Here is a 22219-nt window from a genome sequence, read left to right on the forward strand (position 1 = left end):
GGTATTAATGCCTAAATATAGTCTTCATTAGAAATATCAAATACAGTCACTATCCATCACAAATGGCTGTCCAGTTTATCATATAAAATTTAAAATTTTGGTGTGTGTGTGTGTGTGTGTGTGTGTGTGTGTGTGTGTGTGTGTGTGTACACACGTACATGTGTACCAATGCATGTGCAAGTCAAAGGGCAACTCTTAGGATTGAACTCAGGTCATCAGACTAGGGAGCAAGCACTTTACCCACCAAACCGTTTCTGTGTCCCTAATGATATTAATTCTAAAGGAGTCAATATTAGTTACTTTCCTTTCTTTGCTTAAATACCTGACAAGAAACACCTTAATGGAGGAAGGGTTTATCTGGATTGCAGTTAACAGATACAGTTTGTGTGGTGGGGAATTCATAGTGGTGAGAGTGTAAAGCAAGCTCCTCCAGTGAGGTTCAACCTCCTAAGGATTTCACAGCCTTCCACAGTAGCGCCACCCAGTGGGGACTAATTGCTCAAACACGTGCTTCTGTGCCTACTAGATTGTGTGCAACTAAACTGCTTAGATGTGACCCAAGGAAGGAAATCCTTCCTCAGCTTTGTTCTTTCAGTGAAAGAGTGACCAGCAGTTAAAGCGCTGCCTGAGATAGATTTAGAATTATAGTTGGGAGACTCATTGATGAAAGTTCTAGAGTAAATGCAGTCAGTCCAATTATTTCAAAGCATTTCTTTAATGGCAAGTAACCTGTCTCTCATCTTCTCTGTCCATGCAGTCCTTGACACTCTTGTAACCATGTAGTATGGTCAGTTTCCCAGGTTTCCCATCTCATCTGGCTTCAGCCTCCCCATTCTCCATCGTGAACAGTTTTGGAGTGCTGTCAGATGAATCACAGACTAGGTCTCTTCCTCTAAGGGGATCATGTGATGGCACCCCAGCAGGCCTGTTTCCCTTGTCTCTGTGATAGTCCTGTGTTCCTCCGAAACCCCTGTCCTCAATTACCTCTCCATTCTGTGGTGACAGTCTTCTGACCTCCACCTTCTATTGTGGATGTGTGACTTACTCATGGCAAGTTTCAGTGGGTGTCGCTGTGAGTCAGGAGCCACACATTGAAGGGTTATGATGGCGGTGGGATTATGATACCCACCTAGGACTCTGTTTCGAAAAACCTCCTCTTATTTCAAAATTTCAAATTATCATATAAAATTTTGATCTTATATTTGCTAAATTTAATTTAACTAATACTACTATACTTTGGGGATGATAAGAAAATGAAACTAACTCTGAATTCAGTAAGGAAATAAAATTTTAAAACAGACTAGTTAAGGTACCCTAAGGGTATTGAATTTCATATCCTTAAATCACATGGCAAAACTATAGAAGTAGCAAACATTGTTTTCAAATATGGAATGGCATTAAGAGTCTTAGGGAAGTAAAAAGTAAGTTCTAAAAGTCTACATAATAAACCGAACAACAAGCCAGGCGTTGGTGGCGCACGCCTTTAATCCCAGCATTCGGGAGGCAGAGGCAGGCGGATCACTGTGAGTTCGAGACCAGCCTGGTCTACAAGAGCTAGTTCCAGGACAGCCTCCAAAGCCACAGGGAAACTCTGTCTCGAAAAACCAAGGAAATAAAAAGAAAATCAATTGGAATTCAGCAGCTATGGGCAAAGGTATATAACTCAAATAACCTCCACGGTGTTTCTGATACTTCTCTGAGGAGGGCTCTGTTTATCTTGACAACTGTTAAAGATAATTTTTGGCATGAGAATGGTGCCTTAGTTGGTACAGTGCTTACCACACAAGTGTGAGGACCTAAGCTCAATTCTTAGAACCGATAAAAAACTGGCAGTGGACAGCCATGTACATGTAATCCCAGAGCTGAGGAGGTGGATCCTTGGGCTCAGTGGCCAGCCATCCTAATAGTCTGCTCATTCCAGAACAGAGAGACCTTGTTTCAAAAGATGAGGTGATGATCATCCAAAGTATCTGTTCCCCATCCCTCCTTCCCTCCCTCCTTCCTCCCTCACTCTGTTCCTCCCTCCTTCTTTTTTCCCTCTCTTTCTCCTTCCCTCCCTCCTCCCCCTGTCCCTCTTTCTCCTTCCCCCTCTCTCTTCCTTTCCCTCTCTCCCTCTCCCTTTTCCCTCTCTTTTATAAGGATTCTGCAAAAACTCAAAATTCATCCCCTGGCTGAGCAGAAGTTGTCTGGGGTTGTGACCTTGGCTGAAATATGGGACTTGAAAGTGTTTCCTTATAGCCTTTAGCCACAGGATAATCCAGAATTTGATAAATAGTTGATCAGTACTTCTAAATGATTAGCTATGTGCTATATTGGTTTCCTTCTGTGTTTGCACTAAGAGAATCTGGCACTTGAACTAGTAATTGGGTAGGCATCAGGTCTGCTTTATGTTTTTTGTGGAGTAATTGACATTACTCTGTAATTTTTATGTCGAAGGATGAAGTGTTTGACAGTGATTGTAAATAATATTGGAGTGTTTTAAAAGTTCACAGCACCCTTTCAGCTTACTAGGGAATTACCGGTGAAGTTACGTGCTTGAGAAGGTTTTCCTTCTGGGGTCAGACATTTGAATCACTTAAAAGAAAATGGACATAGTAGATTTATAAATGCCATTTCAGATGTTTAAGGGAAATTAAATCTGTAAGTGGGACTGAACACTGAAGGGAGTTTAGTGTCCAACTCAGGGTGATTGAACCTTAATCAAAGGCCCCCTTGAAAGTGAATTAAAAGTTTAAACTTAGAAGTAGGACACCAAGATTGGCAGTTTTATAGGGGAAATAGATTTTTATGCATTTATTATTTTTCTAAAGGAAGGTGGATGAGAAGCTCTGCTTTGAAGCAGAGTGACCCCAGGACCTCCAAACACAGGGCCCAGGACCTGCCCCTGGCTGCAGTGGCTATGAAGGTGGATCTGTGGTGGATGAGGTTGCAGTCCCGAAGGCTGCATGACCAAAGTAGATTTCTAGTGACAGCACATGGTGTCACATGGAAAAATGGGGTCTCCCAGTCTTCATTCATGAGCTGCTGTCCTGGGAAACCAGGCAGTTTCACTTCAGACCTTGGTTGTGTGGAAGTGTGTAGGAAAATTGGGGGCCAGCCAACTCATTAGGATCTTCATTGTCTTTCTAACTCCAATGTCAGCTACGAACTGGGGATAGTGTGGTTATTGGGAGGTTTAGAAATAACATTAGGCACCTACTATCTTGTTTGTCACCCAGTGCAAGCTCGGGTGACAAAAGTGGCATTTTGTTGAGAAGGGAGAGGCTGATGGGTTAGCATAGGAAGTGTCTGGGCCAGATCAGGAGCTTGAACCCTAAAACCTAAAGTAGTTGATCGTCACTCATTTGCTTTGCAGGGCATTTCCAAGAGCCTGAGAGACTTACTATTATTCTCTCCCATTTATAGAGAAAGAAACTGAAGTTTAGGGGGCTTTGGCAGCTTTTCCAGCTTGAACTGGAGTGTGTATCTGCCCAGTGTGATACAAGAATATTGGAGACAAGCCAATGCTGTCACCCACTGCACTGGTCCCTATCAGCAGCAGTTGCTGAAGAGAAGACAGTGCCTCTGATACTACAATTGTTGTCCACTCCTGTAACCCATCAGTTGACTGCTGACTTTTTTACATTGTGTACATGGTAAAGGTATTGGGTAAATAGTATTGTAGTGAGCTTTCTTTAAAGAAAACAAAACAAAACGTGTATGTCTGTGCGTACCTGAGGAAATATATCACATGCATTCAGGTGCTCAAGGAGACCAGAAGAAGGTGTCAGTTCCCCTGGAACTGGAGTTACAGGCAATGTGAATATTAGAACCAAAGCTGGGCCACTGCAAGAGCAAGAGTTCTTCCCTGCTCCAGTCTCTATTCTTTCTTTTGTTGCAGTGTGATTGAGTATATTAATTCATAAAACATTCGGCCATTGTCTAGTTTCTTTATGCATTGCTTAGATAAGATACCCTGACACAAGCACATTAGGAGTTAAAGGGTTTATTTCGCTCCCAGTTCCATGTTGCAGTCCTTCATAGCAGAGAATCACATTCAGGAGCAGGAAGCACCACACTTTCTCTGCTTACACAGTCAGGAGCTCATTCCATGGGAATGGTGCCAATGGGCAGGTTTTCTCATCTGAATGAAATAAGGATAAATCAGCCACAGACATGCCCACAGGCAAACCCGATCTGGCAAACCCGATCTGACAAACCCTCATTGCTATTCTCTGTGAGGTCATTCTAGATGTCTCTAATTGACTATTAATGCTACCTGGTGTGGCCATGTAGATAGTAAAGGGAATAGTTTGTCCTTGAACTGTTACTCTTTGGGGGTTCTATGCTGGAGGTATGGGTGCAGCCTTGTGCATGACTCAGAATAAGAGATTTTGTTGTTGATACTATCGATCCTTGTGTTGCCTCCCCCCCTTTAGTTTGCCTACACAGTAATAGTTTTCATCTTGAGATCCTCATACCTGTACATTATTCTAGCTTTCAATTGCCCCACCCTCAAACAGTCCCTGTTTGCACATATATCCCAGTACTGCCTTGTTTCCCATTGAAGTCCCTCTAAGCCTTCTCCTTCCCTCTCTTGTTGTTAATCCCTATCTACTTTTTTGTTCTATGTCTGTCTTTATTTGTCAACCTATTTTCCATCCATCTATCCATACATCTGTGCAGATCTACATTGTGCTTATGAAGTAAAAGATACAGTATTTGCCTTTCTGAGTCTGACTTACTTTGCTTACAATGACCTTGTTTCATTCATTTTTCTTTTCTTTGTAACTAGCTGAATAAAATTCTGTTGTGTATATTACTACATTTTCTTTATCCATTTAAGCAAATCAATCAGTAAATGGGCTAAAGAACCAAATAGTCTGTTCTAAATGGCCAGTAAGGGTGTAAAAGAATGTTCAACATCCTTAGCCATTGAGGAAATATATATTAAAGCTACCATGCGATTCTGTAACATGAAAAATAAAAAACCCAGAGACTGATATTGGGGTCCCAGTTCCAAGCTGAATATCAGAAAAGCAAAGCAGTCGACCACTAGCTTTCACCTCTTGCTCAGGCTGAAAGGTCTGATTCACTCACTAGATCTTCACCAAATCTCAAATTGCTGCCTTTTCTCAGTGTGGCTGGACAAGGAAAAACCTCTCTGGGACCTTGCTTCTGTTTTGTATACTTCCCTAATGTTGGGATAAAGGTGTGAGCTATAATTCTCCTTTAGACTGATGTGTAGATCTGGGTAGCCTTGAACTCACAGACATCCAAGTATCTCTTAACCCTAAGTCCTAGGATTAAAGGTGTGTACCACCACCTCCTAGCTTCTGGATGCTGGGATTAAAGGTGTGTGCCTGGCTTGAATGGCCTGTGACTGACTTTGCTTTCTGAATCCTCAGGCAACCTTTAATAAACCATCAACAATGTCTCACCACAAGATTTCTTCTCAGTCCGGTCAGTACGACTGTTGTCAAGAAAAGGAACAAATGCAGGTGTAGATGTGAGGAGAGAGGATGGAAATGTAAAGTGGTACAGCCATTAGAGAAATCAGAATGCCATATGACCCAGCTCTACTACTGAAGGACTCTAAGTCAGCACGCCACAGAGATACATTCACTTGCATGCTCTTTGTGACAATGGCATATCTTTTCTTCATTGTTCCTGGAAGACACCTTTGAAGACATTGTCTTTTGTTCAGGAATTTACAGTTCCCTGGTCTTCTGTACCTTACAGAATTTCTTTGGTTTTTGATGTCCTGATCTCAAAGAACAGTATCTGCTGGAGAAGATTGGTGTACAGCTCTTGATACGTATGTGTGTTCAATGTTAACTATGTGTTGTGATGTATAACAAGCCAACGGTGCTGACACAAAAGGACAGATAGCCAGATGCACTAATTTGAGTGTACTAAGTGCCAGCAAGTGCCTAATTTGCTGCCCTGCCCATGTTCTCTTCCCTGCCGGCCACTACCGGGCTGGAGACTTCCCAGTACCAATGTTGGGAGAAGAAATGCTGTGCTGATGCCAGCTTCAACCTGCTCATGAGATGCATAGTGGAAAAGTTCCAGATGTAGTAGAGGATTGTGTTCTCTGCCAGAACACATAACACATGGGACAAGGCCACTGGTACTACATGATGGTCATAGGTATCAGAATGGAGATTGACAAGCAATAAAGAGACACAGGCCCTGGAACTAAGCAGAATATCTAGCATAAATGGAAACGTATTGTGTGTTAGTGACAGGAGAATCCTGTCTCCATTCACAGGCAGTCAAGCGGCAGTCCGCTGGGGAGGTAGTGTTAGATAGTGCAGAATGTCTGACATTCAGGCTGCTCTTGAAGGCAGCTCTGTTCCCAACTGTATGAGAATGGGTGTATGCTTATCAGCCCTGATTTCCTGTCACTCAAAGTGACATCAATACGTATCCTGCATATTCTTAACACTTGCAAAAATGAGCTTATAATCTAATTGTAGATTGGTTTACTTTAAAAATTGTCCCAGTGGACAATGGTATGTTCATCATCATTACTATCATTTGCCATTTATATGACATAAAAGATAAGCCAGACTCAGTATAGGCATTGAGGGAAATACTGCTTATGCATTCCCCTCATGTAATAAATGGTAGCACCTCTGGTGTGCAAGTACCATATAGATCAACTTCATTTTGTAGATTCTAAAGTCCAGGCTCTGATTCCTGGCCAGAGTAACCCACTGAGCTGCTTACTAAGATAAAATAATCAGCTCTGAGCCGAAAGCTGTGGGTCCTGTGGCAGAGAACATTTGCATTGCACTCTGTCCTTACCAGGCTGTTTTCTACCTAGAAGGGCCATAGAGGGATGGAAATACGTGGACCCAGGAGAGTTAAGTAATTCTGCTTGATACTTAGACTGTTGATGCTAGACACCATCTCATGAGGGCATGCCATTTCTTTTTGTCACACATAAGGAATTAGATGACTTTAGGTAAGGTGCTCACAAGGGCACAGCCTCACATATCTACATGGGAAAGATAGCTGATTTTTACCCATGTAGATACATGTTACCTGGACCAAGGATTTTTCCTTTTCCTTGAACCAGGAGACTAGCTGTTGAGTTGCGAAGCAGTAACATTTTATTCTTGTTCTGTTTTCCTCCACACCTCCTGTGACCTGAAGAGGTGATACGAAGCCCAGGATGACTGGATGGTATCTCTGCTTCTCTGGTAGCTGTTTTGAACTAGTGGATAATTTAAAAAATACCATTTCTCCTTTATTTATGGATCTGCAGCAAATTTTCACTGTGTGTGGTGGTGGTGTGGCGGTAGGGTGGTGTGTGTGTGTGTGTGTCTGTGTCTAACAGCTACCTTCTGCCACTAACTAGAGTTAATACTTATCTTCAGTATACATATGTGCACATACATATCTGCTTTTAATGGTCTATGTCAGGGACCAGAACATACCTTTTCCTCTTTCCAGCTTCCATTGAAATCTGGAGACGTTTTTCTCTGATTTTAAATAGTCATTAGAATGCAGGACATATCAAAACTGTATAGAAGAAGTAAAAATGACTTGAACACCAGGTAACCCTGCTGCTGTGTGCTTTCTGTCACTGGAGCTTTTTGCAGTATTTCCAACAATTTTTTTCTAATGTTTGTGAGACAGTAATGCAGTCTAGTTTGTAATGCAAATATTCTTTGGCTTTTATCTTTTAAATACTGTCTGGTAGTTTTCTTACAAAAACCCTGTAGGGTTATAGACAGTCTGGAGTCCTGTGTTAGCTAGGTTTCAGGCAGGTGACAGTGACATTGATGGCACAGAAAAACTTTGCATACAGTCATTTTCCACACTCCATCACATAAGCATCAGGCCATAGCTATAGGCATTGTTCCAACTTTTCTGAGCAAGTGTCCCCAGGAGAATACATTCCTTATTCAAAGTGGAACAGCATGTGAGAATACCTGGATAGACAAGACTCAAGGAAACACTCTGGGCCCACTATCGGTGATAGATTCCAGTGAGTTTGCAAAAACATCACTGCCAGAAAAGGTCTTGTTTAAAGTAGTTGATTCCCTCTACATTCTAAAAGTAGTTTCTTTCCCTCCCTCCCTCCCTCCCTCCCTCCCTCCCTCCCTCCCTCCTCCCTCCCTCCCTCCCTCTCTCCTTCCTTTCCTCCTTCCCTCCCTCTCCCTCCCTCCCTCCATTTCTGTTTCTTGAAGTGATATTTTGTCTGCCATTGACTGTGATTGGCTTAAGTTTCAAGCCAGATTCTGTTTAGAAGTCATGCCAAGGAGGCATCCCTGTGTTCATGAATTCCTATTAAGTACCTATGCATAGGTCAGTCATTAGACACTGAGTTTTGTACTAAGGTGAGGGTTTTCATGACAGCATAGACTCAGAAAGAGGGTTAATGTTACTGTTCATAACACCCCTCCCTCCTTGCCCCTCATATCTCACTCTCTTCTTTTCTCCTTCTTTCCTTCTCTCTTTCCAGACAAAATCTCATGTAGTCCACACTGATTTACTCTAAGGCCAAGGATGACATTGAACTCCTGATCTTCTTGCCTCCAACTCCCAAGTGCTTAGATTACATGAATTACAACACAAGACTGCCACTGCTATTCTTTTTATATATTTAAAAATTGTAATTCACGTTTATTATTATTGTATTAGGAGGCACATGTGTATGTCAGAGGACATCATTGTGGAGTTCTCTCCTTCCATCTTTTCATGGGTTCCAGGGAACAAATTCAAGTCTGTAGGCTGTTGTGGCAAGTGCCTTTACACATCAAGCCATCTCAGTGACCCCTTTGAAATACTTTATCCTAAGGCTACCTTTCTGATGAGTTCTCAGGAATAGTAATACCATTCCTGGTATTGACTTTGAATGGTAACACTTCAGGACTGGGCATTGCACTGTATTTTAATGTCTCCTCTCTTCAAAAAGAAACTACAAGATATTGAACTTTGATAACTGAAGTCTTATTGAAGAGTTTAAGGGCAACTGTCCTAATTTTTCAGTTTACTTAAAAATCTGTGAGAAAAAAATATGCTCCGATAGATGGACATATGTGTTGTAAAGCAAATACAGCAGAAATGGGCCATTGCGGACTCTCGGTGCTGAGTATGTAGCTAATTCTCACAGGAGCAGTTCAACTTTCTGTGTGATTAGAAATTTGAAATGAAATGTTCGTGGAGTCCCGATCATGAGATTCTGTGGGAGTGGGTTCAGGCACAGTCTCTGAGTGGACTTTGTTGTGCAGAGATTATCCACTGCTGGTTACCTGCGTGACTCTGGGAAACTCAACTTCTGTTGGACTGTTTCTGGAGTTAAATGGAGACAGTGAATGTATTTAATGCAAATCTTATTCCTAGGGTCCCCCTAATAATGCTATTGGTATTATGTCGAGAAAGGATGGAGCTGTGATGTTTAATACTGTCAACTTGACAGGTTGTAGAATCCTGTAGGAGACAAACTTTTGGGTTGTCTGTGAGGGGTTTCTAGATGGGGTTAATTAAGCTGGTAAAACAACTTAAATGTAAGAGGTACAATTACATGAACTAAGTAAAAAAGGAGGAAGCTTGCTGAGTACCAGCAACCATCTCTGCTTATTGCCTGTGTGTGCAGTGTGAGCATCTGCCTCACATTTCTGCCACTGTGCCTTCCTCACTGTGATGGACTGTACCCTCAAATTGTGAGCTGAGTTAAACCCTTTTGTTAGGTGTTTTTTTGTTTGTTTGTTTTTGTTTTGTTTTTGTTTTGCAGCAACTAGAAAGTGATTGTGGTATCACAGTGGTATCATAGCACAAGGTGAGCATGAATGAGTAGCCTTGGATAGAGGGCCCATTCCAGGCCAGACACTTTCCTTTAGTCATTTTTGAAGGCTAGTAAGGTAGTCCTGATGCTGTGTGGACCCTTAAGTTAGAGCCTCCACACTGGGTGTGTGAGGCAAGAACCATGCAGAGCTGGAGAGTGGCTTCATTAGGCAAGAATTAGGCCTCTCCTCCCCAGCCTCCTCCTATAAGACCCTGTTAGTGTGTCATCACTGAAGGGCTTTCGCTGGGGAGGCGACATCTGTTTCATGAGACTTGGCTGTGTCCTGAAGTAAGTGCTAATTTTTAAACATGGATTATAAAGGTTGATCCCTTTGTGGAAGGTCGGGCATCTCCTTTTGGAGGGTTTTCTGTACCTTTTGAACAGGTATCCTGGGAAATTCTTTTTGGGCATGCATCATGTAGACTGTCCTAAATCGTGCAGGCAGACAGAGGCTGCAGGTGGGTTTAAGGATACCAACACTGGGACGAGTTGTTGATTGTTCTTGTGTGAGGGCAGCTTGGGGTAGGGGCTGTTTTTAATCTTACTTGGATTCTTTTAAAGTACCATAAATTTGGTGGAAATCCTTTGGGTGTTAATGCTTCATATCTTCCATGAGTGTTTCTGGTCCCTTCCAAGGTTTTGAATGCTACACAGTCATATATTCTGCTAATGTATGTCATGAGACACTTGATCTGTCCTTTAGTTTGCATAAAATACAGAAGAGGTTTCCTCTGAAGAGCTGATGCTCTCTCTTCAAGCACCTTCATGCTTCTTGTGAGGATGTTTGGTGACCTGGTCTGTAGCCTGGCAGTGTTACATAATCTCAGATAAACCTTAGGGGATCTGGGGCCTCAATGTTAGGACGGTGTATCCTTATACTTTCCTCTTGAAAAAAACGTTGTTTGGTTTACTTTTAATAAATCTGAGATTACTAGTAATACTCTATATAAAGGAGCAAGACTTTATCTATTTCTAGGCTTATAAGATACTACACTGAGCCAGATGGTGGTGGCGCATGCCTTTAATCCCAACACTTGGAAAGCAGAGGCAGGTGGATCTTTGTGAATTTGAGGCCAGCCTGGTCTACAACGTGAATTTCAGGATGGCCAGGTCTGTTACACACAGAAATCTGTCTCGAAAAACTAAAACAACAACAACAACAAAAACTACTACACCGAATGGAGTCTTTCTAGAGATGGTTTTTATTTAGTGTTAATTTTTTATCATAAGCAGAATATTAATGATTATGCAAGCAATAAATAATGTCAGAGCTAAAGTACCGGAGAATAGATGAGCTTACTATGATAATTTGGGTGGAGCCTATAGCATAGCAATAAATAAATATGTGTATATATGTTACACTATATTAACATGAGAAAACAGTGATTTAATTAACCAATTCCTGGAATTTTGTAGGACCTAAATGAAGATTATTCCCTTGAAAACATAAGCATCTTTTATTTTAGCATATGACAACCTTCTTTATGATCAATAAGTTGCTCAAACTGGTTTTATCATGCTCACCCCATAGCATCGAATGAAGAATGGATTGTTTTTCATAATGTCATTGGTTATCACACCCAGTATTAACTTTAGATTTAAAAGTTACACAAAAGTCTTATTATTAATAAAAAGTATTTCTAAAAGTTCACGCTGGAGAGCTTGCTATTTGAATCTCACAATTCCTAAAAATGAAGTCAGTGAACCATAGAGATAGCTGCACGCCCATATGTGTCCTGCCACTAATATAGCAGCCAAGCTATAGGGCAGGCCAGGTGCCATCTGTTGAATTCACAAAGAAGATATATTGCACATGGGGAGTAGTATTTAGCAATAAAGAAGAACAAAATCATTTAATTTCTGGGAAGTTGGCTATAAATGGCGGTGATTGTGTTGGGCCAAATGAGGCAGACTTAGAACAACAGGTGCTGTATGTTTTCTCTCCTAAGTGGAATCTGTGGGGAAGAGGATAATGTGAAAGGAGGTAGAACGGGGAGTATAAGGGAAGAGGAAGGGGATGGAGGGACAGGAATCAAAGAAGGGAATAGAGGATGTGAACATAATCAAAATGCATCACACATCTGCATGAGCTAGCACAAAGAAACCCATTACTTTGTATTAATACCCACTAACAACAGTATACAATTAGAACTGTAACAAAACCATCTTACAGACCATCCTATTTCTATCTTTTACTTATATTTAAACTTGCTATTTCAGAAATGTGTGGTTTAAGTCTGATGGATAGCGGTTTGCTGGGACACCAAGAATCCAGCCTCACTCAGTCAAGTGGTGTGGACAGTATTGAGACGGTTGATTCTAAAATCTATTGGCTCACTGTTGATGGCCCATGTCAGACATGATTAAAGTTAGAATAAGGATGCCACTGGGCATACAGAAAGAGTCATCACAGTGTGTTGTTCTTCACATGACCTACTTACAACCTGTAGAAGTATATAGCCAAGTATAGAAAAATTACAGTAATGACTGCAGATTGATGGCTCTCAGTTTTAAAATTTGGAATCCTCAGAACTAATAAAAGTAGCTCAACTCTTTTGGCACTTGATACTTGGGCAACTTGCTACAACTCAAACATAACTCCCTCTCATTTTAGGTTCTTAATACAAAATTCATCTTCCCATAATACCTTTCCACTCTTTTTGCCTTCTGCCGTCCCTTCTCCTTGCCTTCTGGTAGTAGGAAGATCTGCAGTGCTGGGATAGATATTAAGAGCACCACTTGGATTCTGTCAAGCCTACTGAAAGGTGATCACCACCTAAAACCTAAACAGCACTCTTGTGCTAAAAGCTGTGTTCCCATTTTGCTCTAGTTGGTAATCATGGAAATTACTGTTTCCCCAACAAGTCCAGTGATACAGACTGATTTAGAGAGTTGTTGGAGTTGCTCTGTGTGTTCTGCATTTGGGACAGGGTTGTTTTTGGAAAGAAGGCAATCTGCAGCAAAACCCAGCTTGCTAGTGCAAGTTCTCAATGTTGGCAAACTGTTAAAAGATGACCAAAAGTAACATTTATATTCTCAGATGTTCTGTTGTGTTTGTTTGTGTTTTGTTTTTTATAGACTGAGTCTTACTATGTAGCTGTCCCAGAACTCACTATGTAGATCAGGCTGGCCTCGAACTCACAGAGATCTGCCTTCTTCTGCCTTCCGAGTGCTGGGATTAAAGGCATGGGTCAATATGCCCAGCCCTCAGACATTCTTGACAAACATTTTTATTGTAGTTGTGAGCTATGTCTCATGAACATTATTTTCTATAAATATGTTTTCAGAATGCCACTTCTGCAGAACAAAGTGAACCACTTTTATAAAACTTGCCTAATAAAAACGTGTCTTACTTATTTTGAGTGTTTTTCTTAATGATTTTAAATCTTTTCATTTATACTTAACAGTGCTTCCAAGAGCATTCATTGTCTAGAATGAAACTTGGGGAACCTTAAACTTGGTATAAAACTCTATTATAATCAGAATAACACTGTAGTCAAGAAGTAGATAACATTTGCAGCCAGCAGAGTAAAGCACAGCCATAGGATGGGACTTCCTAAGCAACTCCACATAATGTTCCCTAAGGTTATAGGGTATCTGAGAATTTTATATGTATCTCTAGATTTAGCAACTATGTCTGATATGGCTTCGTTCCATCTAAATATAAAAATTACACCAAAGTGATTTGTATCAAACTGCTTTTCATGATCACATACTCACCAGTAAAAGAATAAAACACAGGGAACACATTGCTTGGTAAGGTCACTAGATATAAAATTTAGGAGCAAGAAATGGCATACTTAGGCCAACTGCAGTCTAATAATATGGCTGTTCATATATATATATATATATATATATATATATATATATAATCTGTTTCTGTAGACAATCCACTGTACTTTCCCACTTCTAGCTTGTAATGCTATGGTTAAATAACATTACTTAGATACTTGAGTTGGGGCTCTTCTCTAATTCTAGTAGGAAGGTAGTATTCAGGGCAGGAGTTAGTATTCAGAAAACCAGATTTGTTTGAGTTTTTTTGGGGGGGTGAAATCAGATCTTTAAATGAAATAAAAACGGTGACATTAAATGGAATGAACTTGGTAAATACTGGAGGAAGGAGATGGTAACCTTTGATTAGAATTTGACCCCATTTCATACATTTAAGTAAGTACTAGTTGAATTAAATCACTTCTTAAGTCTCCATCAAGAAGGGAAACTTATACTGGAGGCTGCTCACTTATACTTAGCACCAGGTTATTTTAGTGAGCTTTTTTTTTTTTTCTTTTGGACTGGAGTACAAGTTGTGGGAGATAACAGATTTAATAGCTTCCCCTATTTCTGTTTGCCTTGTCTTTGGGACTGTATGACTCAGTGGCAGAACTCATCCTTAGCATGAGCAAAGTTAAATCCCTGGGTTCAATTCCCAGCACTACAAAGCAAAACAAGCATGGCTTCAGCCACCAAAATGGTTGCTTGGCTTACCATCAAGGTGGCACAGAATCCATTGACATAAGGACAAATAGTGACAGGCTAATTGACTCAAGACTACAGCCTTTTCTGGATCTTGGTGATTGGTGACTAGAATTCTCTAATCAGCCTGTGGGCTGTCATAGTGGCCAGATAGGCTTGCTGCCTGGCATTCCAGTTGTGCTGCTGAAAAACCAGCAGGGGAAGCATTTCTCCTGGGCGACAAGGGCATGGAAGATGACAATGACAGTGGAATGCCCTGAGTCTCTTAAAGAATTTGAAGTGACTGTAATTAAACCTTTGAGCTGACAGCAAAAAGTACTTCTTCCACTTGATGTCTTCAGAAGACAACTAGGAAATAAATGTCTTTGTCTGTACCATTTTGGGGGCAGTCACTGAGAATAATGGTAATGGTGATAGCCATCACACTTTGTTTTATGAATGCAGCCATTCAGATCAGCATTTCAGCTACCGTATTGTGTTTCTTCTTCATGCTGTTATAGCACTGTGTGCCCTTTGAAAATGACCTCATTTTAGACAGGCATCTCCTCTCACCCTTTTGTGCTACTTCTACAGGAGTTTTGTTTGCCTGTTGTCTCACAGCACTGAGGGAGGGACCCATGCTTGCTCTCCTACTGAGCCACATCCACCCCTAGCCCTAAGTTGGCATTTTAGTTCAGGGTTCTTTCATTCCAGTATCATTGCACATGCACTTGCTGCTGTTCAGTGCAGTAGCCTGAATGGGCCATGAGGCCATTGGTATTGGGTATTTTTCTGGTGGGTTCTGATAGTGAACAGTGACCATGGCTATGGCTTGTTTTCTCCCAGCTCATCAGGTAGCAGCTTGCTCTAAGTCAGGCTTAGCTGATGACATGATGGTTCATGTCGAGGGCAGAAGCAAGAGTCAGAGGTGGGGAAGAGCTGTATTCTAAGAAGGTGCTGTGCTTACTTCTGAAAATGTGCTGAGCCTTGGCCATGGGGGCAGAAGCTCATGAGAGAGCTGGGAAGTCCAGCAGTGGAAGCAACAGATACGCCTTCCAGCTGCAGCCTCGGCATGGCTGACTGGGCACTGGCTGACCCTGCGCCTTCAGAGTGTGCAGGCTTTCTCCAGTTCCCCACGTGGATCCTTTACCTTCAACCTCTGCCTGATTGACTGAGCAGCAACGGCAAGGACAATGACTCTCCTAGCTGAAGTAGCCAGTGACTTCAAGAACTCAACATGAATCATGGCAGTGATTTTTAAAATTGTAGTCATTTCATTTTTGAGTATGTAGAGTGCGGCGCATGTGAGTGGAGCAGAGATTGATGCCCGCTGTATCCCTCAGTCACTCTCCATTTTATTTTTTTCAGACAGGTTCCTCAGTGTCCCTGGAGCTCACTGATGCAGCAAGGCTGGCCAGTCGCTGCATCCCAGGGACTTTCCTGCCTTTCCTTCTCCAGCACTGGGGTTACAGGCTTGTGCTGTGGCACCTGGCTTATGTGGGTGCTGGGGGTCAGAGCTCTGGTCCTCATGCTTACAGAGTAAAGGCTTTACCTACTGAGCCACCTCTCTTAGCTCTGTTTCTGCTAATCCTGGAAACAATCCTCATTATTGTTTGGCATAGTAAACTGAATCCCAGAAGCCTGTGGTTAACACTGCTTAGCTGAGTGAAGAACAGCAGCAGGCCTAGAATCAAGATATAGAACCCCAGGTGCTGAAGCAGAAAACCATGGCAGACTAATGGAAATGACTTAGTTCTCCAGCTTAAGTAAAGACAGCCCATAGACACAATGCAGCTATGGCCTCTGATGTGTGCTGGGTGGATTTTACAATCATTTGATTTGGAGTGCGCCCCCCCCCAACCCCTCAAGAGGGAAAGCAAACTCTTTTGCTTGCTAAAGGCTCCATTTACCACTCCATGATCTCTCACCCCACTTCCCCGCCAGGCCTATAGGCATGTTTGAGTTTATAACCCTGGTCTAAAAGGTCAGGAACAGAGAGTTTATCCTTTCTTTTTGTGAGTGTGAGCTGAGAAACAAATATTCCCAACCCCCTTTCCCCCCAGGAGGTTTTTTCATTTTGCCAATTTTTTTTTCAAAGAAAAATATTGCTTGCTTTTAGTTTTAATTCATTTCCTTCTTTCTTGGCTATCCCTGTCAATATATAGAGCAACTTCTCAGAGAACTATTGGTTTCCAAGAATGCAGTTATTAAAGGTAGTCTTGTGTCTTGTACGTAAGCCCTTTCTGTACCCAGTCCGGTCTTCTTCTGACATCTCAACAGTTGACAGGCAGTCAGATCCTCTGCCACATGGGAGTATCATTACACAGTAAAATTCATACTGTCTCACTGGCTTTATTTAGTGTCTTATAACACCCTCAGAAGAACAAGGGGACATGAACCTGGCTTTTCCTGCATGTGTGAGTATCAGATACTCATACTGCTGGGGTGTATTTCACTGTCTTCAATAAATAAGCTGCTTCTTCTCTCTTTTTAATTTGTTATTTTTGAAGTTCTTTGTTATCTTTATTTTCCAAGTTGATTTAGTAATGTTTTTACTAGGTCCATGTAGGAGTCATATATCATGATTGTTTTGTTTTGTTTTGTTTTTCTTTCCCTTTTAAAGATGAGATGAAGAAAGGAAAGATTTTAAAACAGCTATTATTTGGATTTTTCTTTTTCAGATGCAAAAGAAATTGTTTTAAAAGCCCAGATCTTAGCTGGAGGAAGAGGAAAAGGTGTCTTCGATAGTGGCTTGAAAGGAGGTGTTCATTTAACAAAAGAGTAAGTCTGGAGGGGTTAGGTCCCCATCCTGTTCATAACTGCAAGGGGTCTTGAGCAGGAGGACTGGGCCTTGGCTGCGGTACAATTCCGGGAGAGGGTAAGTGAAGGCATTGGCAGGGCTCTGGCAGTGGCCCAAGGCTTCCTTCTCCCATTAGAGGGTTTTTTGTTTTTGTTTTTTATTTTTTATCACTCACCGAGGAAGACTATACTTGCTCTTTCCCAGACAATCTGAAATATATCCTAAGAGTTTGAAATAAAATCACTTGCAACTGAGATACCATTTCCATCATGTCATTCCCATGGAAAATGATCAGTGGTTCCTTACGACCAGTGGTGTCTTTGTGGCCTCTGGTAGTCCATGCCTGCCTTTATCTGAGCATCTTTGTAGCATCCTGCCCCAGCACCAAGCCATGACTCTTTTCATTACAGTCTGTTCGTTGGTTGTGGTCCTTCTTTTTCCCTCTCATTGTTTACTCTTTCCAGGATCATCCACTATTAGTGTTCCATTCACCTTCTATCTGAATCTGTTATGCAACTAGTTTTGTTTCTTTACTAATTTGTTTAGGGGGAAGGTAGCAAAGTTGAGCATCCCTTCACTCATTTATTCATTCCTTCATTTGTATTTGGCTGCCAGTGCATCCTTGTGACAGTACTAGAAACACACATGTAAATGGAAAGACATGTATTCTGTGGGTCATGTGAATATGAAGATGATGGCTAGAAATAGACCCTGGGCAATATGGCTGTGAGGAGGTTGGATGATGGAGGTAGACCCTGGGCAGTGTGGCTGTGAGGAGGTTGGGTGGTGAAGGTAGACCCTGGGCAGTGTGGCTGTGAGGAGGTTGAGTGGTGAAGGTAGACCCTGGGCAGTGTGGCTGTGAGGAGGTTGTGTGGTGAAGGTAGACACTGGGCAATATGGCTGTGAGGAGGTTGGATGATGGAGGTAGACCCTGGGCAGTGTGGCTGTGAGGAGGTTGAGTGGTGAAGGTAGACCCTGGGCAGTGTGGCTGTGAGGAGGTTGTGTGGTGAAGGTAGACCCTGGGCAATATGGCTGTGAGGAGGTTGTGTGGTGAAGGTAGACCCTGGGCAGTGTGGCTGTGAGGAGGTTGGGTGGTGAAGGTAGACCCTGGGCAGTGTGGCTGTGAGGAGGTTGTGTGGTGAAGGTAGACACTGGGCAATATGGCTGTGAGGAGGTTGGATGATGGAGGTAGACCCTGGGCAGTGTGGCTGTGAGGAGGCTGGGTGGTGAAGGTAGACCCTGGGCAGTGTGGCTGTGAGGAGGTTGAGTGGTGAAGGTAGACCCTGGGCAGTGTGGCTGTGAGGAGGTTGGGTGGTGAAGGTAGACCCTGGGCAGTGTGGCTGTGAGGAGGTTGTGTGGTGAAGGTAGACCCTGGGCAGTGTGGCTGTGAGGAGGTTGGGTGGTGAAGGTAGACCCTGGGCAGTGTGGCTGTGAGGAGGTTGAGTGGTGAAGGTAGACCCTGGGCAGTGTGGCTGTGAGGAGGTTGGGTGGTGAAGGCAGACCCTGGGCAGTGTGGCTGTGAGGAGGTTGTGTGGTGAAGGTAGACCCTGGACAATATGGCTGTGAGGAGGTTGGGTGGTGAAGGTAGACCCTGGGCAGTGTGGCTGTGAGGAGGTTGGGTGGTGAAGGCAGACCCTGGGCAGTGTGGCTGTGAGGAGGTTGTGTGGTGAAGGTAGACCCTGGACAATATGGCTGTGAGGAGGCTGGGTGGTGAAGGTAGACCCTGGGCAGTGTGGCTGTGAGGAGGTTGGGTGGTGAAGGTAGACCCTGGGCAGTGTGGCTGTGAGGAGGTTGGGTGGTGAAGGTAGACCCTGGGCAGTGTGGCTGTGAGGAGGTTGTGTGGTGAAGGTAGACCCTGGGCAGTGTGGCTGTGAGGAGGTTGGGTGGTGAAGGTAGACCCTGGGCAGTGTGGCTGTGAGGAGGTTGTGTGGTGAAGGTAGACCCTGGGCAGTGTGGCTGTGAGGAGGTTGTGTGGTGAAGGTAGACCCTGGGCAGTGTGGCTGTGAGGAGGCTGGGTGGTGAAGGTAGACCCTGGGCAGTGTGGCTGTGAGGAGGCTGGGTGGTGAAGGTAGACCCTGGGCAGTGTGGCTGTGTGGAGGTTGGGTGGTGAAGGTAGTCCTGGGCAAATGGATGTGTGTGGCGGAACTGTGGTGGGAGTAACCCTGGGTTGTATAGATGTGAGGAGGTGGAGTGGTGGTGGTAACCCTGGATACTGTGAACCCGGCTGTATAGTTATTTACAATATACCAATTGTCTTTTCTTTGTCATTCTCTCTTTTTTGTCTTTCTTAGCCCTAAAGTGGTGGGACAGCTGGCCCAACAGATGATTGGTTATAATCTGGCAACAAAGCAAACTCCAAAAGAAGGTGTAAAAGTTAACAAGGTAATAAGAATGCTGTTGATCATTTTGTATGTACTTAAAACAGAGAGCTTGACTTAGCTCTGACAGACCTAATGAAGCCCTGGGCTTTGGCAGTAGGCTCTTTCTGTTTAAGGAGTGCTGTGTCTTTGAAGAAAGACCCAAAGGGCTTTGAATATTGGCATTCACCAAAAGCCAGTGAGGTGAATGGCCAAAGCAGCGGTTTTCCATTCAAAGCACAGATACATTCTGCTTGAAGCTGATAAGGCTTGGCAGGCAGCCTTGTACTCAGTGAGCCCTTCCTATTCCCTTGCAGCCCACCCTTAGTCTTTCCTGTTAGAATTGCCTGTTGCAGTGGTCATTCTTCAAAATACCTCATGCTATACTTTGATGTTACTACCATTTTAAGCCATTTGCTGCTAGGAGTATATTATTAGTGAAGATTGTTAGCAGTAAATGTGTGTAGCATGCATACACATGACACATAGACATACACACACAGAGAAAGTAAAGCATGGAGGAAAATGGCCTGCCTCTGCTGTGCAATTATGAATGTAGGAGCCAAGTCTAGAACTTGCCTCTCCCTACTGCCCTGTTTTCAGCCTTTTTCCCCTCTCTTCATTTGTAAAGCTGTCTGCTGTATATACCCCAGTGCAAAATGAAGACCATGCAGAGACCTATGTTCACAGTGCAAGACCTGTGTTACAGAATGTGAATTCATGAGCAGAGTCCCTCGGGTGTGACATGTGGCCACCCTGAAGACAGCTATCATTGGCAAGACATCCATCCTTACAGTAAATTGGTTCCCACTTTTTGGCCCTGCTCTGTTGCTGTAGTTTTAGAGACTTGTGGCCTGTATCATTGTGTTGTACTTGGTAGAGGGGCACTGAGTGTTACATTCTAATTTTAGTTTTCATAGAACTGTTGAAAAATTCTTGATACAGCATTAGAAAGATGTCACTGGCTTGTCCTTATTAAATCATGGTAGGGTCAATCCTGGCCAAAATAGGAGCACTGGAAAGCAGATGATCTCCTAAGGAGGCATTTATGCCTTTCACTGTGCCTCTCAGACTGTTGGAACACTGCACCCCAAGAATTTGGGAAACCCTTAAGAATGATGCTAGGAGAAGGGAAAGGCTGAAGCCTGGTGCTGGCAAGGAGCTGATCTCCCAGGAAGATTGCACACATCCCGGCAACCTGCTGGAACACCTGCAGAAAAGACTGGAAACAGTGGACTTTGGAGCTACTCACACCTCTTGTTCTTAAACTCATGTTGTAACCCAAAAGATGGCCTTGGGGACAGGGATCACCTCTTCCCAATGTGACACATTGAGTAAATGTCCTTCTCTGCTTTTCACTATTGTTTGTTTAAGTGGTTCGTTGAGGCTTAGTGCTGGTCCAAGCTTCTTAGGAGGCCAGCGCCCAGGTGCTCACATAAGACAGTTCCAGTAATAACAGGATGATGGGATACTGATAGGTCGTTAGCTCCTTCTACTAAAACAACCAGTCATCTCAAGCTGACTGTGAGTCTTTCTCCTTGAAGCTGCCTCTCAGGTGGTGCAGGGGCTGTCAGAACTCAAGTAGACTTGTTCTTGTTCAGACTGCAGCTCTAATTTATCTCGCTTTTAAATTTGATTATGAGCCTTTACCTGCATAACTTACTCAAAGTTTGTTCACAGAGAGAATCATTAGTACTTTTATTTGTAGGGATTTGTTGATTTATGTGGACACATGGGATTTTAGATTAGAATTTGTGAAACTTTTAAAAATCATATAAAATTGTCACCTGGAAGCAGATTTGCACTATCTAGTAATAGAATTCTACAGGAAAGTGGCTTGTAGCTAAGTCCCTGACATGCTGGAGATAAGCGTGTTCTTGAGAATTGAGGCATTGCCAGAAAACCACCAGAGGCATTTATTTTTAAGTATTTTTATTCCGTAGTTCAGTAATGTGTAAAAATTCCAACAGAATAAAAGTCAGAAAGTAGTAATTTTTCACTCATCACCTGGAAAGAATTGTCGTGTGTTGTTTGTCCTTTTCTGATGTTCATGGTATGTTGTCACATTTCTGTAACGGCATGCAAGTATCAATGCTGTTGTTCTGCATCCTTTATTTGGGGAACAGGTTTTTGAGCTAAGGTCTTTTGTAGCTCAGGCTAGCCTCAAACTTGCTGTGTAGCAGAAAATGACTTGTATCTGTGTTCTTCCAAAGCTTGCTGGGCAAGTGACTGTGGAGTGCTGACTTTTTCCCAAGTCAGGACATGTGAGCCTGTCTCTTCTTTTTTTGGTGGCAGCGTGGACTTCAGTCAGCGAGGATAATTAGTATTAACCAGCACCCTTTGCTGTGAGCATAGACTTCAGTCATTGAGAGCAATTGGTATTAAGCAGTACCCTCCTGACAGGCATTTGTTTTGCAAGTCTTATAGATGGTGTAGCAGTGGAGATGCAAGGGAAAACTGTGTGCTTCACAACTGATTGTGCCTTTCATTTTTAAGGCCAGGTGTCTGGAGAGAATCCATAGATGGCCCAGTTAAAGTGACAGCAGGATCCCAGTTTCCCCCTTTCCAGGATATTTGGTGCCCGCCATCTTTCCCTTGAGCAGAGTTGAGTTCAAGGATTAAAGCCATTATCAGCATCTGTCGGCCTTGGGAAGAGCCAGGATAAACCTGAGTTATCATCATCCCAAGTTTGAGATTTGGTTGTGGTACTAAGATACCCAGGCATCACACTGGGTGCTAAGTTCCAGGATATCAGCCATGAAGTTTCCTGAACATTTTCTCTGTTGTGTTCGGCATTTCCTAGCCACTGACTCATGTTTTTTCTTTTCT

The 22219-nt window shown here is 42.9% G+C and overlaps 1 protein-coding gene across 1 annotated transcript in view; it reads left to right on the forward strand.

The window, feature by feature from the left end:
• Positions 1–22219, forward strand: part of Suclg2 (succinate-CoA ligase GDP-forming subunit beta) — a 265264-nt gene that overhangs the window by 109145 nt on the left and 133900 nt on the right. Inside the window, exons 3-4 of the mRNA XM_027428935.2 lie at positions 16915–17014; positions 19325–19415. Coding sequence (XP_027284736.1) covers positions 16915–17014; positions 19325–19415 — 191 coding nt within the window. The remainder of the gene's footprint in view (positions 1–16914; positions 17015–19324; positions 19416–22219) is intronic.

The sequence above is a fragment of the Cricetulus griseus genome, chromosome 8 (assembly GCF_003668045.3).
Source record: "Cricetulus griseus strain 17A/GY chromosome 8, alternate assembly CriGri-PICRH-1.0, whole genome shotgun sequence".
Lineage (NCBI taxonomy): Eukaryota > Metazoa > Chordata > Mammalia > Rodentia > Cricetidae > Cricetulus > Cricetulus griseus.